Below are 17,510 nucleotides of genomic sequence, written 5' to 3'. Positions count from 1 at the left end.
CTTAGGAGGTCTGGATGTGCTCTGACCCCTGGTACTTGTGCGTTCCTTTGTGTGTTCCCCTGCAGCCCTGTGCCATCAGCAGCCTACTCCGTCCATATGGACACGCACAGCTCACGGAAACGCAGATGCACTGATACTGTGCAAGGACAGCACAGAGACAGAGAAAGAGAGATAGAGGTGCGGGAGGGAGGAAGCGTTCCCTCAAGAAAATGATCACAGGGACTCAGAGACAGACAGAGGCCAGAGGGACATGGAAGGAGGCCGAAGAAGGAGAGTAAGTCGCCACTAGAGACAGCCACAGAGGGGGAGTGTGTGTGTGTGTGCCCGTGCCCGTGCGTGTGCGTGTGAGTGCGTATGAATGAGTGAAATTTTCTGGGACTGAGACAGGGGTGTTGCCACGATTCCTGGACTCTCGAACGCCCTCTTCCAGCAGAATGGAGGCCCGGTATTGTCAGGAATCTCAGCGTTTTCCGGAACAGGACTCCCTTGCTTTGGGGCCCTAGCCCATCCTCAGGCTAGGGCCATAGAGCAGAAGGAGTGGGAACTTGAGGCATGAGGCTCCAGACTAGGCCCAGCAGGTGGAGTGTCAAGGCCCAAGGTTTTTAAATGCCTGCTGCCTCCTTCTGGAGCCCACCAGCATTTGGGAAGCACGCCCACGGCCCCGTGGCCCTTCGGACACTGAAGTGGCTGTGGCTGTGGCTGTGGCTGTGGCTGTGGCTGTGGCTGCGGTGGAGGTGGGGGAGAGGCAGAGGCAGAGGCAGTGAACTTTTTGACCATGGGTCCTTGGGGTGAAGGCGCTCCAGGCCAGACCCAGACAGTTGGCTGCTGTTCAGGAACAATCAGCTGGAGGGCAGTGGGCGTGGCTCCAGCATTTGAGCCCCTGCCTCCCCTCCCAGGTCTGGAGCAGGTTCTCTGCCTCCCCCTCCAGGGTGACCTCCCTGTTTGGTACATGCCCTTTTCCGCTTTGTCACCGACCACAACTTTCCTGTGGGATGTCTCATATCGGAGAACTGGTGCTACAGATCTCACCTCTTTGGGGAGGAGCCCGGATGGCAGACAGCATGGAAGCTTCTTAAGTGTCTCGCGTGCATGAGATACAGCCAGACCAACGCTAAACCATCCTACCCACCCAGGAAACTGACTGGAGGATTAGCACAGCAATCTGCATATCCTGAACCACCGAATTCAGCAGGTACGTGGCATGCAGAAGTGAACTTGGAGAGCGAGGAGGCATGGGAAGGGAGGTGCTTTTGTGCGCGGAGAGGCGAAGGAGACTGGGCAGGTGGAAATTTTACTAACTTTCTTTAATACTCTTCTACATTATTCTTTCCTTTTGTGTCTATATTCACAGATTCTATTTTACTCCCATCTTCTCCTTTTAGTCTACTTCAGTGTATTGGTTTTTCAAATTCTCACAACATTTCCCTTTTTAATATTTTTTATTAGTATTTTCTAAATTTTTCTCCACTCCCACGTTTTTTTCTCTCCTGTGTCAAAACCACTTTCAACACCCAGGTGAAACATGCCTAGAATCTAGCATCATTCATTCCATTATTCACATGTGTGTTTTTAAGTTTTTACTTTTAACATTTTATAATTTGAATATTTCATTGAATTTTCTACCTCATGAGTTCCTTTTCTCCATTCAAAATGACAAAGGGAAGGAATTCACCCAGAAAGAAAGAGCCTGAAGAAACGAGAGCCAGGGATTCAACCAACACAGACACAAGCAAGATGTCTGAAGCAGCATTTAGAAGCACGATTATGAGAATACTAGCTGCAGTCCAATGTAGATTAGAGTCCCTTTGTGCAGAGAAAAAATGCAGTAAAAACTGGCCAGAATGAAATTAAAAATGATATAACTGAGCTGCAATGACGGATGGATGCAGCGGTGTCAAGGATGGATGAGACAGAACAGAGAATCAGCGATTCAGAGGACCAACTTATGGAGACTATGGAAGCAGCAAAATCGAGGGAGATTAAGGAAAAGAGCACGATTGAAGAATTGGAGAAATCAGTGACTCATGCAGAACGAAAAACAACATCAGAATCATAGGGGTCCCGAAGAGGAAGAGAGAGAAAAAGGGGTAGAAAGGTTATGTGAGCAAATCATAGTGGGAAATTTTGCTAACCTGGGGAAAGACACACCATCAAAATCCAGGAAGCACCGAGGACCCCATCAGATTCAACAAAAACTGACCCTCAGCAAGGCATATCATATTCAAACTCACAAAGTACTCAGGCAAAGAGAATCATCAAGGCAGCAAGGGAAACAAGTCCCTAAACTACAAGAGAAGACAGATCAGGTTTGCAGCAGACCTATCCAGAGAAACTTGGCAGGCCTGAAAGGAGTGGTAGGATACGTTCAAAGTGCTGAATTAGAAACATCCACAGTGAAGAATTCTTTATGCAGCAAGGCCGGCATTCAAAATAGAAACAGAGGAAAAAGGTTCCCAGATACACAAAATTTAAAGGAGTTTGTGACCGCTAAATCACACCTGCATGCAATTTTAAGGGGGGACACTCAGAGGGAAATTGATATCTATCTATCTATCTATCTATCTATCTATCTATCTATCTATCTATCTAACTATCTATCTATCTTTATAATTATATTTATATATACAAATAGATATAGAATTATATATATAGATGTATATAGACATATACATATCGATATAGATATAGATATATAGATACAGTTAATACAATACATATACATATACATACATACACATACACATACACATATACATACACATACACATATACATATAGATGGAGATGGAGACGTAGATACAGATATAAAGATATATAGATATGTTTTCCTCCAACTCTTCAAACAAGATAATGGCCATAAAATCGTGTCTTTCAGTACTACTTTAAACGTCAGTGGACTGAATGCTCCAATCAAAAAACATAGGGGAACAGAATGGATGAGAAAACAAGTTCCATCGATATGCTGTTTACCAGAGACCCACTTTAGATGTGAAAACAACTTCAGAGTGAAAAGAAGGGGATGGAGAATCATCTGTCATGCTACCCGTCAACAAAACAAAGCCAAAGTAGCCATACTTCTATCAGACAATCTAGACTTTAATTTAAGACTGTGTCAAGTGGTACACAAGGGCATGATGTCATAATTCAGGGGTCTATCCACCAAGAAGACCTAGCAAATGGATACATTTATGTGGCGTATTTGAGAGCAACCAAATATACAAACCAATTAAACGCAAACATAAGGAACCTCATTCTTAGTAATGCCATCATAGGAGGAGACTTCTATGCACTCACTCACTGCAATAGACAGATCATGTAAACGAAAAATCAACAAGCAAACGGGGGCTTTGAATGACACACTGGACAAGATGGGCTTCACAGATATGTTCAGAACATTTCATAATAAAGCAGCAGAATATACATTCTTCTCCGGTGCTCACGGAATATTCTCCTCTATAGATCATATGCTGGGGAAAACAGTCATCCCTAAGGAAGTTCAAAGAGATCGAGGTCACACCGTGCATATTTTCAGACCACAACACTAAGAGACTCGAAATCAACTACAAGAAACAATTTGGAAAGGTAACAAATACTGGGAGACTGAAGAACATCCTACTAAAGATTGAATGGGCTAAGCAAGGGTTGAAAGAGAATATAAAAAGTATACGGAAGTCAATGAAAATGTATATGGAAGTCAGTGATAACACCACAACCCAAAACCTCTGGGACGCACCAGGGTCGGTTATAAGAGGACCTATCTAGCAAGTCAGGTCTTGCTAAAGAAGAAAGAAAGATCTCAGAGACACAACCTCACCTTACACCTTAAGAGGCTGTAAAAAGAACACCATACGAAACCCAAAACATTCAGGAGACAGAAAATAACAATGATTAACGGAAATTAATGCTATTGAAACCAAAAATCAAACAAAACAAAAACAAAAACAACCTCAAACAAACAAACAAACAAAGAAACAAACCAAAATAGGAGAACAGATCAATGAGCCCAGAAGCTGCTTCTTTGAAGGAATTACCAAAATTGATAAGCCAGTCATCAGTTTGATGAAAAGGAAAAAGGAAAGGGCCCAAATAAAGAAACGCAAGAATGAAAGAGGAGACATCACAACCAACACAGCAGAAAGGCAAACAATAAGAAGAGAATATTAGGAGCCATTATTTGCCAATACAATGGGCAATCTGGAAGAAATGGACAAATTCCTAGAAATGTATACACTACCAAAGCTGAAAGAGGAAGAAAAGGAAAATTTGAACAGACCCATCGCCAGTAAAGAAATCAAATTAGTAATCAAAAACCTGCCGGAGGAAGAAGACTGCAGGGCCAGATGGCTTTCCAGGGGAGTGCCAGCAAACATTTAAGGAAGAGTTAACACTTATTCTCTTGAAGCTGTTCTCACAATAGAAATGGAAGGAAAACTTCCAAACTCTTTCTATGAAGCCAGCGTTACCTTGATTCCAAAACCGGAAAGAGACCCCACTGAAAAGGAGAACTATAGGCCAATTTCCCTGATGCACATGGATGCAAAACTCCTCAACAAGGTATTAGACACTCGGATCCAACAATACATGAAAATGTTATTCACCACGACCCAGTGGGATTTGTACCTGGGACGCAGGGCTGGTTCAACATCTGCAAAACAATTAACGTGATTCCTCACATCAATAAAAGAAAGGACGAGAACCACAGGATCCTCTCAATCGATGCAGACAGAGTGATGGACAAAATACAGCATCCTTTCCTGGTAAAACCCCTCAAGAAAGTAGGGATAGAAGGAGCACACATCGAGATCATAAAGCCATGTATGAACGACCCAACGTGAATATCATCTCAAGGAGCAAAAGCTCTCAGCTCAAGTCACGAACGAGACAGGAATGTCCACCGCCTCCACTGTTATTCAACACAGTATTGGAAGTCTTAGCCTCGGGCCTCTTCATCCTTCTGCTCCCCCTCTGCAGCTACTGCTCTTCCAGCCCTGGCTCTACCTTTCCTCCTCCTCCTCTTCTTCCCTCTGCTCACGTCCTCCTCAATTTCCTCCCCAGCTACTACTGCTCTTCGACTCGTGCTCCTCCTCTTGCTCGTCCTGGACTTCCTCCTCCTCCACTTCTTCCCTCGCCTGCACCCGATCATTCACTCGTCTTCCTCCTCCTGTAACTCCTCCCAGTCCTCTTCCTCCATCTGATCCTCCTCGTCCTTCACCTCTTCCTCCTCCTCCTCCAACTCTTCCTCCTAGGACTCTTCCTCCTTCTCCAGGTCCTCTCCTGCTACTGCCCTTCCTGCCCTACCTCTGACCTTTCACCTCTTCTTCCCTCTGCTCTCGTCCTAGTCGACTCCGTCCTCCAGCTGCTCCTGCTCCTCTGGCCCGTAATCCTCCTCTTCCTGGTGCTGGACATCATCCTCTTCCATTTGTCCTTCTCCTGCACCCAGTCATTCACTGCTCCTTCTCCTCCTCCTCTTCTTCTAACCCCACCCAATCCTCTTCCTCCAACTCCTCCTGCTCCTCCTCTCCCTCCACCTCTTCCTCCTCGGGCTCTTCCTCCTTCTGCTCCTACACTTCTACTCATGCTCTGGAACCCTGGCTCTATCTTTTCTCCCCACCCTCTTCCCTCTGCTCTCGTCCTCCTCAACATCCTCCCCCAGCTGCTCCTGCTCCTTTGGCTCGTGCTCCTCCTCATCCTGGACATCCTCCTCCTCCACTTGTTCCCTCTCCTGCACCCAATCATTCACCCTTCTCTTCCAGCTCTAACTCCTCCCAATCCTCTTCCTCCAACTCCTCCTCATCCTCCTACTCCTCCTCGTCCTCTTCCTCCTCCAATGCTTCCTCTGGACATCCTTCTATTCTCCAGGCACATCTTTGTCCCTTAAGACTACCACAATCTCCTCTAAGGACGGGAGCAATAGATCTCGCACTGCCCCCAAGTCATCCGCAATGAGCACCGGACCCTGCGGATGGGCTCTCACAGGCCTTTGTGTCCCTGCAAAAGGAGCCTGGCAACCTCCCAGGCCTCCCGGGGAGACTCGGTAGTGGGAACCTGGGAGCAGCGACGGGATCCCCGGTGCAGCGACACCCAAGGGATGGTCATATCGTGCTCTGTCTTTTCAACAACACCTACAGCAGTATCGGACCTAGAGGCCGGGACCCAACGGGCCTCCCACGCGACCCCTGACCAGCCAGCCTTGTGTCGGCAGCGCCATCCAGGAGGAAGCTCACCGACACGTATGCCAGGCCTGGGACCCCAAGGCGCTTCGATCACCCCCTAGGCGGATAAGGTCAGGCCTAGGTTACTGCATGGGACCTGATGCATCCGTACAGTCGTCCCCAGTTCCTTGTAGGACAGGTCGGACATCCTCCACTGGGCCATGGGGTCTCCATGCTGTCAGCTGGCAGCAGCCAACACATGACCAGCGGTACTGGGACACCGTCAAGCCTTTCCTCTCATGCTGGACGGTGGCCGTGTGTTTACCGAAAGCCCTGTATGGGGGCCACGGGCTGCGGGGAAGGCAGGTAGGTGGGTGGCCAGGCACAGACGAGACCACCCGCTGTGATCCCGCAGGGTCACTGGGACTTCACTTCCATCTGGCCCACACGCAAATTCTAGGGATGGGGCTTTGGGGGCAGTGCGGAAGCCTTGCAGCTTCAGCGTCAAGGAGCTGGGCACACACACCTGTGGGCACAGCCGGCAGCAGACTGGGACCAGTGTTCCTCCCTAGGCCCCTTTGACCGTCCACCACCTGAGAAGAATACTGGAGGGGCTGTACGGCTTTAGCCTCCCCAAAGCGCACACACAGTGGGCCATGTGCTGCCCACTGTGGTTTGGGGCAGGGCGGGGGGAGCCCGGTCAGAATCCTGACCACAATGTCCACAGCATCCTCTGTCGACATGCAACCGCTGAGACACTGAGAAAGGAACCCAGTTCCCCATTTACATGAGGCCAGGAGTCGACAAAGCCTGAGGCTAATCAGGGTCACCCGCACAGGGACTGAGAGGCGCATTCTGGCACCACTTACATGCAAGGGGAACACAGTTCTGGGACACACCTTGACATGTCCCCAGCCCAGCTGCAGCGACAGTGGTGATCTTGTGCTGCGGGGAGAGGTGTTGCTGGCAAGGAACTGTCCCCTCAGAGAGCAGCTGGCAGGCTGCTCACCTGCCCATCCACACATGGATCACGCACACCACCCTGCTATGGCACCCCTGGGGGACTCAAGTCACCTGAGGTCTAGGGTCCCAGCTCCTCCCTTTCCCTGGGCCTGGTGCACAGGAAGCAGAGAGGAGAGCCCCAAGGAAGAGCTGACTGGCGACAAAACATGGCTCGTCTGCCAAGAGCAGAGATTTTTGCTAGACGGCTCCCTCCAGGGAAATACCTACGCCCTCTGCACACCACGTAGCCTGACAGGTTGGGTTCCCTAGCTACCCTGTGCACAAAGCCTGGGCACACCATGTAGCCCCTACGTATTTGCTACTGTCGGCCCACCAGAGCCACTCACACACACACACACACACACACACACACACACACACACACACACTCACTCCCACATAGACACACACTAACACACACACAAGCACACTTACTCACAAGTGGTCCACTGGCCACTGGACACAGGCTGTCCTCCCCTCGGCCCCCCTCTTGACCTTGCACCAATCTCCCTTTTGCATCCTGACTTGAGCCCCCTGGCACAGCAACGATTGCACCCATCCCAGCGATTACCATCAGGACTCAGGAGGGAAGGGACTGCACTCTTGTATTCTGGCACCTGACCGTCCCACATAAGCACCTCATTCACACAGACCGCTGTGTCTCTCCTTGTCTCTCCAGTGGCCTAACCACCCACTCCTGCACACACAGAGACACACGGCTACGCAATCGCACGAACATATGCACGCTCACACTGCCGGCACCACCACGGATCTCAGGCCCAGTTTGCCACAGACGCCCACACACACTCGCACGAACTCACGCTGGATCTCTGCCCTCGTGCGTACTCTCTCCATGAATTCCCACTCATAAGCCTCGCTGCTGCCCACAACCCACACCTGCCCCTCCCCCTCACACATCTCCCATCCTGAGCCACTGTCTGAGGACAGGGCTCGGGGTCAAAGGAGCCCCGGGTGTGGGAGGCAGCAGCAAGGTATACTGCCATCGACTATGAGAAGGCTGCCTGCTCCTGAGTTGTCCGGGGACATGTGGTCTTAGCTCTGATCCTGACTGGAGGCTTTGCTGACTGGATTCTATCTCACCAAGGACACAACACCCCTCTGGGAGCAAGGGTCCTGGATGAAACCCCCCCGAGTCCTGGCCACACTGTACCACGACCCAATGGACCAATTTGGTCCCACTGTGCAATCCCCTTCCCTGCCTTTCGGCTCTGGCCTATACAATAAATCTCCAAATAACAGGTCTGTCTCTTCCTCCTCCTCCTTCCAGGCTCTTCCTGCCCAAGAAGGCAGGCCTCTGTGCACATGGCAACACCGGCCCCACCCCAGTACTGCACCTCTCCTGCACACACAGAATCACCCGGGCAGCGGCTAGGACAGTCACACTCAGGTCCCGTTCTCGTCGAGCCTCCTTGCGTCCCCCATAAACACACACAAACACATACACAAAAACAGAAGGGTTTTTAGCTTCCTGTATGTGTCCACATAAACATCGTGGAAACTCTTCAAGGCTGCCACACGTTATCTCTTCCTCAATTCTCTCCGGGGCACGTAGAAGACAGGAGACTCATCCACCCATCTCTTCCAGCACTGGTGGCGTCCTCCATTGTTTCTGCATGGGCAAAGATAGAAGCTCTGCGCCATTCACGCCCACACAGATGCAGAGCCCCTGACGCATGTGGGCACACGCAGACACATTTGCGTACACGCGCACACACGCACCCCCACGCAACAGACACCAAGAATGATACGGGATATTTGCAGATACATCCCAGATGGTGTCACTCTTGTGCCTCGCCCTTTTGCGATCCCCCTTGCTTTCTCACCCAGGGATTCATTTCCAGCCCCCAATGGCCTTGGACCAGTTCTAAGAATGGCTGTCGGGTTGCGGGAGGACATGGCGTGGTGGGGCACATGGAAGGAAGTGCGAGATTCTCACCACAGTGGCGCCTGGGGACACGGCAGCTCCTGACCCAAAGACTGGCAGGCAAATCCAGACTGAAGGAGCAGGGGGAAGCCCGGGACAGGGCGGACATCCACGGGGAGCATTTGTGGTGAAGCACTGCTCCTCCCCAGTTGCTCTCCAAAGCCCCAGCCCACAGCACAACTGCATTTGGTTTGCAGGCTTCGACCCTCTGTGTGTTTGCAGCTGAGTCTCTGCAGGTCCCCTGTCATCCTCCCACCCTCTCCCCATGCTACCTGTGTCCCTGTGTCGGCGGACCTTCCATTTCCAAGCCAATGTGTGGCCCACGTTCCCTTGCCCATACAACACGCAGGTCAACACACCGCATACTGGGGTTCTCACCGACACGTGAGCACGTCAGATCACTGTCTGCTGGTCCCTTCCTCCCTCAGGTAGTACTGCAGGGGATTGGGCCACAGGTCCTCGATGATGATCTGGAAGAGGACACAGGCCGGCGCCACATTGGGCATAGCCCACTCTCCTCTCTGGCCGGGGGCCACCCACATCCCCACTGCTGACGAAGGCCTCAGGGGCCCCACCTCGGCAATCCTGTTCGCCCCTGGGCAGCTGTGCTCACACAGCCAGTTGAACAAGTTAAGGCTGGTGGGGTCATGCCTGCGACTGGGAGCTCCACGTTCATAATCCCAGAACCACTGGACTGGAGTGGAACGCGATATCCTGTAGCCTGCAGGAAGAGAGGATTTGAGGAGCAAGCTGATGGCCTCCTCCCCACCCACCTGCCCCTCCCCCTCCCCCTCCCTCCTGCCCCTGATTCATGCTCCTCATCCCCCTGCCCCGCACCATCATGGGACCCACACCCTACCAGCAAAGCTCAGCTGATACTCCTTAATGATCACTGGGTTCCGGAAGTACGGGTTGGCCCCAAAGAAAAACATCACTCTGCAGTGGTACTTGGGATGGCCCACTTCTTCCACCTGCCGTGAGCAATGGGACAGGAGGGGGCAAGTGTCCTCCCTCGGGGTCCTGAGCTACTTGCCTGGCTGTGAGGGTGAGCACCTTTGCCCCACCCTCTCCTGCCCAAATCCCACACCCGACGGGATGGCCCCCAGCCACAGCCTCCCCGGTCTCACCTCCAAGTCGACCACGTAGCTGAGCACGTCTTTGTCCTGGGCACCGATCATGGCCGACAACTGGGGGTGATTCAGAATCTGTGCTGTGTCAAGGAGCTGTGCCTTCAGATGCTGTGGAAACAGACACAGCCCCCCTCCAACCCTCCCAGGCTAAGAGCAAGGGACTAGATCACGGCATGTGCAGAAAGACCAGGAAACACTAGTCCCCACACTCCTCAGCCTCTGCAGATGCATCAGACCCCATCCACACTGGGCAGTCCGTTGGCTTCCTGTACCTGCCACGCTGTCTGCACACAGCAGGGAGAGACTCCACTGCCTGCACGCCTCACAGTTCCTTCCTATATCTGACCTGTGTGGGCTGCCAGCAGCCCATCATAGCTTGTGATGTCGGCATGTGCTCTGACCCCTCCTCACGGCTGGGTTTCTTGGCATATTCCCGTGAAGACCTATGTTGTCACCAGCCTCCTGAGTCCAGATGGAATAACATGGCTTACAGGAACCCGACTGCACACTTACGCTGCAAGCAGAGGGTGTGGGAGGGAGAAAGAGATCGAGAAGCACGGACGAGGAGGGCCGAGGAGGGAAAAGGATTAGACACAGTGACACAGCCAGTCCGGAGAGAAAGACATGGGTGGGACCGAGCCGGAGCCTGAGGACAGAGAGGGAAGCAGGGGTGGAGATACCAGGAGAGAATCCTCTGTGTGTGTGTGTGTGTGTGTGTGTGTGTGTGTGTGTGTCATGTGTCAGGGTCTGGGGAGGCAGCTTGTACCCCATTCGGAGTGGGTCTCAGTCGTCCTACTGTCTGGCAAAGGGGCGTGGCGTGGTTCCACTAAAGGTCATGAGTGTGTGTCTGAAATGCTCTCTTTTGAAGGAACTGCTAGGAAACGTGCACAGCCTGTGAATGTGAAGGTGGGTGTGCGGCCTGCGTAACTCTCCCATTTTGCAGCGAAATGTTTCCTTGCCTTATCTGCTCTGAGTGAAGGCTGCTTTGTGCTACCCTAGCTCTGGTAGCATGGGGACACATGGCTCGTGTCTGCAAGTAATATTTGAGACCAGCCTGCAGGCCAACGTTGGCGGAGACCTGAGGAAACAGACCCAGTCACCAAGTCCCCCCATCCCCAACAACCGCCCCTGTCCAAGGCCTTACACTGGATCCCAGACCACACCAACCCAGGGCCAGGGACCATTCCCCAGCTCTCCTCTCTGGGGGCCATCGCCCTGAGGCACCCTGCTCTCAGTGCCCAGCCCTCCTGCACAACAGCCCCCGCCATCACCCACCAGCACAAGGAAGGATACCGCCTGGGCCCAGAAGCCAGGGATGTGCTTGATGATGGCCCTTCTGTGATCCAGGTAAGAAATCTGCCTCCGAAGAATCCTGCGCTTCAGCCGCCATAAGGCCCTGGAATCCTGGGCATTCCCAGCGCTGATCTCCAGCTGAAGACGCTCCAGTGCTGCCAGCGGGTCCTGGGCTGAGGCAGGACGCAGCGCTGGCTCTTGCTGCTGCAGCGGCTGTGAGAGCTGGGGCCCCTCCTCCGCCTCTGCATCTGCCTCGCGCTTCTCCTCTTGCTCCTGAAACTCCTCCTGCTGCTGTCTCTCAACTTCCACCTCCTCCTCCTCCTCGTGCATGTCCTCTGCTTCTGGCTTGGCTTCCTCAGAATTCTCCTCTCCAGCCACCTCATCCTTGGTCGCCTCGCCGTCCTCTTCCTCCTCCCCGATCACCACCTCAGCCGCCACCATTCCGTCATCCAATATCAGCACCAATTCCTCCGCTGGGCTTGCCACCTGTATCTCACACCCGGCCTGGGTTTCCTGCACAGGATGGGCGCTTGCCGCCCCTGAACCTGGGGACTGCGGCCAGCCCACGCCCTCCAGCGCCCCTGCATTCCCGCGGGGCCGGGACTCTCCACCTTTCGCATCCGGGACGATCAGGGCCCAGGGTCGGCGGGAATCTCCGCTTTGTCCGGACCGCGACACGCTGGCCATGACGCTCGGCCCCGGCCCCAGTGTAGCTAGGGCAGCCTCAGGACAAGGACAGGAAACGGCAGCAGGTGGGGGGAGCCTTGGCCGCAAGACCATTAGCTCCCTGAAGCCTCCCGCCGCAGCCCGCCAAAGTTGAGCGCAGGCGCACAGGCTCTGGGATTTGAGGACTCCGCATTGGCTGTGGCTGCTGTGGAGGAGGGGCCGAGACAGAGGCAGTGAAGAGTGTGCGCATGCGGCCTGGGGGCGAAGTGGTTCCAGGGCAGGTCAGGCCAGCTGGCCAGGTTCGGGGAGCAATCAGTTGCAAGACAGCAAGACAGGGTGCTGGCCGCCAGCAAGCGCGCGCCAATGGCCGGTCCAGGCTCTGGAGCGAGTGCCAAGGTGCCAGCGTGGCCCCCGTTTGCCGCATGTCCTCTTCAGCGCTGTCACCTTCCAGCCTTCACTTGCGAGGTCCCCGGTATCGCGCAGTCTGTGGTGCTTGTACACCCTTTCCCCAGAGGCCTCACTACGGGCACCAGAGCATTCAGCACAGGATCGTCCACGCCGTGAGCCACTCCCTGCTCCGTGCCTTGCCCCTTCTTCATGAAGCTGGGGCAAAGCCTGGAGAAGTCCTTAGTGTCACGCCTACCGGGGCCACATGGCCGTCCCCACGGTATCTCCTCGTTGGCCGTCAGGCTGAGGGCGGCGGTAAGGTGGGTGCCCACCCAGAACCAGTGACACCCACCCTAGACCCACCCCACCGCCATGTCCTTGCAAGAACACAGCTCAGTAGACCTCACTGCACTGCAATGCAGAGCAAAGAACAACCCCCAGAGCACCATCTGCCACTGGTGCCCTACTGATCTCCGTACAGAGCGCCAGGGAGATGGGGTAGTAGGATTTAGCAGCTTGCTCCGGTCCTGAAATCTAACCTTCCACTAAAAGGAGGACGACTCCAACCGCGCAGGGCACGTAGGGGCCCTTCACCGAGAATTGCAGACTTGTCTGTGTCTGTCTCTGAGAAAGCCCCGTGCCTGCTTTCACTAGTACACACGAAAGCAGACGAGTTCCCTTCCCATTTCCCAGGCACCAACAAGAATTCTGAAGAAGCATGCACCCAGACACAGAAGGTCCACTGAGAGAGACAGTGAAAAAGAGACACACAGAGAGACAGAGCTATAGAGGGAGAGAGAGAGACACGTGCTAGCAGAGCAGATGAAGGAAGGACGAGTGGAGGGGAAGACCAGCCTGGAGAGGGAGAGTCCGGGGAGATTGGCGGGAGAGACAGGGAGGAGGAGCAAGACAAGAAGAGACAGAGGGGCACCTATTACAAGGAAGACAGGCGGAGACAGGGGGAGGCATTAGTGATGGAGAGGAGGGAGACGAAGACAAAGAGAGCTGGAAGGAAAGTGGGAGGGAGGGACAGGAAGAAGACAAGGGAGGGGGAGGCAAGGAGAGGGTAGGAGGAAGGAGAGCAGGGGCAGCCGAGGCGGAGACAGGTGGGCTGACTCTGAAGACAGGGCAACTGCAGTGTGCACTCTCTTTCACCTGGTGAAATTCACCTGTGCAATTTGCACAGAGACGAATGCTCTACAGTGGTCAGCCCTCAGCACAAAAGGCACCGCTCCCACCTGGACCTTAAGGGCAGTCTGAAACGATCGCTGAACTAGAAGGAAGCTGCAGTGAGGTCATTCGGGGTGAGGAAGAGGGCACCGCAGGGAAGAAAACAAGGACCCGTTCCCCACAGGGCTGCTGGAAGTCCTGTACTTACCAGCAGGAGACAGCAAACGGGACTGCCGGAAAGACACAGCAGAGATTTAGGCACAGCACATGCGGGAAGAAATCACGTCCCAAAGCTCGGCAAATTCAAGCAAAAGCAGAGGCTGCACATCCATGAATGTCAATGCTTTCCGAGTGGAACCAATGAAGTTCTCACAGATGCCCAGGAAATGTGCTCAACTCTGAGGCCCCCTCGCCTCTGGCAAGCTTCTCATCCAAAGCGACTCATCACAGAGAAAGGGTGGACCGTGAGCAAAAGAGCCAAGGTCTCCTTCGGATCCCCGGACGCAGACAGGTGATCCGCCCAGTAATTTCAAGCCAACGTATGGTGATAAAGGTTACCTTCCACCACAGTGATGGAGGAAACTCGCACCCGAGGGGAGGACAATGAGTGAGAACCGCATCCCAGGCTGTAAGCTAAGGACAGACCATCAAGCTGTATTGGAAGGTCACGAGACCGTGACTCAAATGTCTGTACAGACACAGAGCGTCTGTAGAAGCACGAGGGCTGGATAGTTGTAAGCAGGTAGCAGGATTTCTAAGTCTGGGCTGCCTGTATGATACGAAAGGCTAACACGTGCAAGCAGAGCTATGCCCATGTGATGCGGATCAGCCTCCTGAGGCGGTACTTTGTACCCTGTGGAGGACCTGGGAGACGCATGCAGGCGGGCTCCTTGTGCACCTCTGCCACCAGGCACACGTGTGGGAAACGTAGGGCCAAAGGGTTTGCCGCCGGGCTTAGTGTGGCTCACCCTTCTGCGGGTGCATTGAGCATCAGTGCAGAAAGCACTGGGCTCACTGAAAGAAGCCAGCCCCTGACAGAAGCACAGTGGTGGTGAGCCCTGCCTGATGGATTCCTGAGGAGACTAAAGGAGTTAAAGGCATGCAGTCCACCAGAGAGTAGAGTGGTGCTAATCAGGGGAGGGTGCGATGAGGAGGTGTCGGGGCTCGGGTGTGAAGATGCAGTCATGCCATGTGCATGAGTTCTGGAGATCTAACTTGCACAGGGCAGCCGTAAGCAATGCTTCACCGCCTCATCAGATTTCTCAGAGGCAAGTGCTCTCACCACACACAAAGAGGGGTCGCTGAGAAATGTCCCGGTGAAGGTGGCTGGACGGAGCGCTTGCACGTGAAGGATACGGGCACATCCATCACTGCCCGTTGTGTCCCTCAGGCACGCACTAGTCCTGGTGGACTAAGCTGAGCTCAGAACCCAGCAGTCAAAGGTGTCAGCCTCGTTCCTGCAAACATGGATCAGACTCCCAGGTAGGACGTAATGGACAAATTAGGGACCAGAACACACAGGAGGCACACGGAAACGAGACACACACTGGCAGGGGGAAGTCTCTCCCAGCCAGGAACATGCCACGTGGCAAAAGAGTAAGTGGGAAAACGTTGCCGGTCCGCTTTTCACAATTTACGCCTGCATCTGCAATGTGCAGGCCAGTGACGTTTGAGCCCCTCGGGCGCAAAGGGTTTGAAAACAGAAGGACAGAAAATAGAGGTGTGACGGAATGCTCACAGCAAGCCAGCTGCATTTGGGGACATTAACTGGCTGGCAGTGAGTGCATGGCCAATCCTCTGACGAAGGTCCTACAGGCACGGAAGGATTTCTGGCTCCTGGAACATAGAACAGAACACGCAGAAGCCCCTCCACCTGACAGCAGGACAGCAACTGGATCTGTCAGTGGAAGAAAGGGGTTGAATGCAGAGGGAAGCACACTCAAGCGCAGAAGCATACACCAAAGACAAGACAGGCCACCAGAGCCACAGCTGACCCAACACACAGGTGTGCAGAGACGAAGGCGGTTACACGGGTACAGCTGTGCCCACTTAGGCCAGGCAAGGAGGCATCACCAGAGAGGTGTCGGCACAGGCAAAGCCAGGAAAAGACACAAACACGCCAGGGCTCACTCAGGGAGACAGAGGAGCACAGGCAATGCGAGACATTTCCTGTGAAAAGAGAACAACGTGACGATCCCGACAGGCCAATGAGACACGTGTGGTTCAGAGACATGGAAGTCAGAAGGCTCCTGAATTGCTGAGGGTGTCCTCTCTCGAGGGACAGCACTCTGGAGCCCACACACGCTGATGTTGGGGTGGAAGAGGCCGCTGGGCAGCAGATACAGTTGTGCAGGGGGTTTAGCAGCTCCTGGACCCTAGGGCTCCCCGGGGAGAGCTGCGGATACGGGAGGACACCCGGGGATGCCGGGTGTGCAGCATGAGGGCTGTAATCCCTCAGACACAGAGCACCGAGGCCTCTGCCCACGGACCTCAAGTGTCCACACTCGAGGGTTTGGCTCTGGGTGCCGTGAGTGCATTCCACACCCACACCTTGTCCGTACCTTGTCTTTGGGACAGGCCGGGCGGAAACGTCACCCTGGCCCCTAAGGAGGTATTGGCTGGAGATATTAACATGTGGGGGACCCTGTGTTCACCTGTCCCCTAAAGTGTTCCTGCTCGGCAAGACCTATCAAGTAACGGCCTGCTTGTGCAGGAAGATGCCCCAAAGGGCCCAGCCTCATGACCACTGAGGCCGTATTCCCACTGCACAATCACTGGCCATACTTTCTTTGGATGTTCACACCCAAAGACTCGGGTCAGCACTGGGAGCTTTTCCAGGGTACCCTGACATTTACCCATCAAGCAGCTGAGAAGACGTGCCTCTCCAGCCAGTGTGCAGACAGCAGCGAGAGAAAAGCCTCCTTCCCTTCTAGAGAGTGCGACAGCCTCTGCCCTGGAAGAGGTAAGGCTTGGTTGCACAGATCCTCAACTCCACAGCGTGCTGACACCCCGCTGACCGTGTTGTCTGCATATGATAGGGGCAAGAGGCCTCCATGCATTGGGACTGCCCACGCCTTCTCTGGAATAGAGCCACTGCAGAGAAGGCTCTTGTACTGCAGAGCTGTGCAGTGGGGATCCTGGGGAGCTTGGGCAGCTTGGGAGACAGGAATATTAGTGTCGGGAGGTCAGTGTCAGGCACGCTGTGCCGGGGGCCGTGTTACATGGGGATACAGAAGAGCCTGCGATGGACAAGGCTGAACTCTGTCGACTGCACTGCTCGCACGGTGGAGCTTTTGTTTAGCACAGACATCTCTGGCAAGCAGCCATCTGCTGTGTAAGGAGTATCCCAGCACTCACGTCTTCGCAGGTGAGGCTCGTCCCAGTCCTTTCTAAGCTCCAGGCCTGCCGGGGACCTCTGCACAGAATGCTAAGGCCTCACAAGTCCATCGTTCCCTATGTGGCTGAGGCAGCCTTTGTCCTGGCACTCAGGCAAAGGAACACAGGCTGCCTGGGACGAGGCGACCTCCCTGAGCGCCTGCTGGTGTTTGCACTTGGGAGTCTTCTCACAAGTCTCACATGGCGTGTTGGACACACGGCTTAAGCCTGTGGACACAGAGGAAGAGCATCACCCGACTCATCACGGCTGATGATGAGAGGGCAGAGGGCACACGGGAGAGGTTGGCGTGTTCGTGCCCTTGAAGAGCCCCACCTCCCCGTGACCCTCCCCTCTGTTGGCTTGCAATCTGGGCCACCCATTCGTAACCA

General features: G+C 54.0%; 1 protein-coding gene across 1 annotated transcript; it reads right to left on the bottom strand.

Moving 5' to 3' along the window:
* Positions 1 to 9,497: 9,497 nt before the first annotated feature.
* LOC128774530 (testis-specific Y-encoded protein 1-like) lies at positions 9,498 to 11,555 on the bottom strand (the record flags this gene model as incomplete). Its single annotated transcript, XM_053893596.1, has 5 exons — positions 9,498 to 9,569; positions 9,675 to 9,820; positions 9,959 to 10,070; positions 10,227 to 10,304; positions 11,523 to 11,555. Coding segments are annotated over 5 exons (441 nt in total), but the record flags the coding sequence as incomplete, so codon positions are not given.
* Positions 11,556 to 17,510: the final 5,955 nt, after the last annotated feature.

This window comes from Panthera pardus, unplaced genomic scaffold (genome assembly GCF_024362965.1).
Source record: "Panthera pardus isolate Hobbes unplaced genomic scaffold, ASM2436296v1 HiC_scaffold_333, whole genome shotgun sequence".
Lineage (NCBI taxonomy): Eukaryota > Metazoa > Chordata > Mammalia > Carnivora > Felidae > Panthera > Panthera pardus.
Note: the sequence above shows the minus strand (reverse complement) of the source record. Positions and strands in the feature narration are given on the sequence as shown.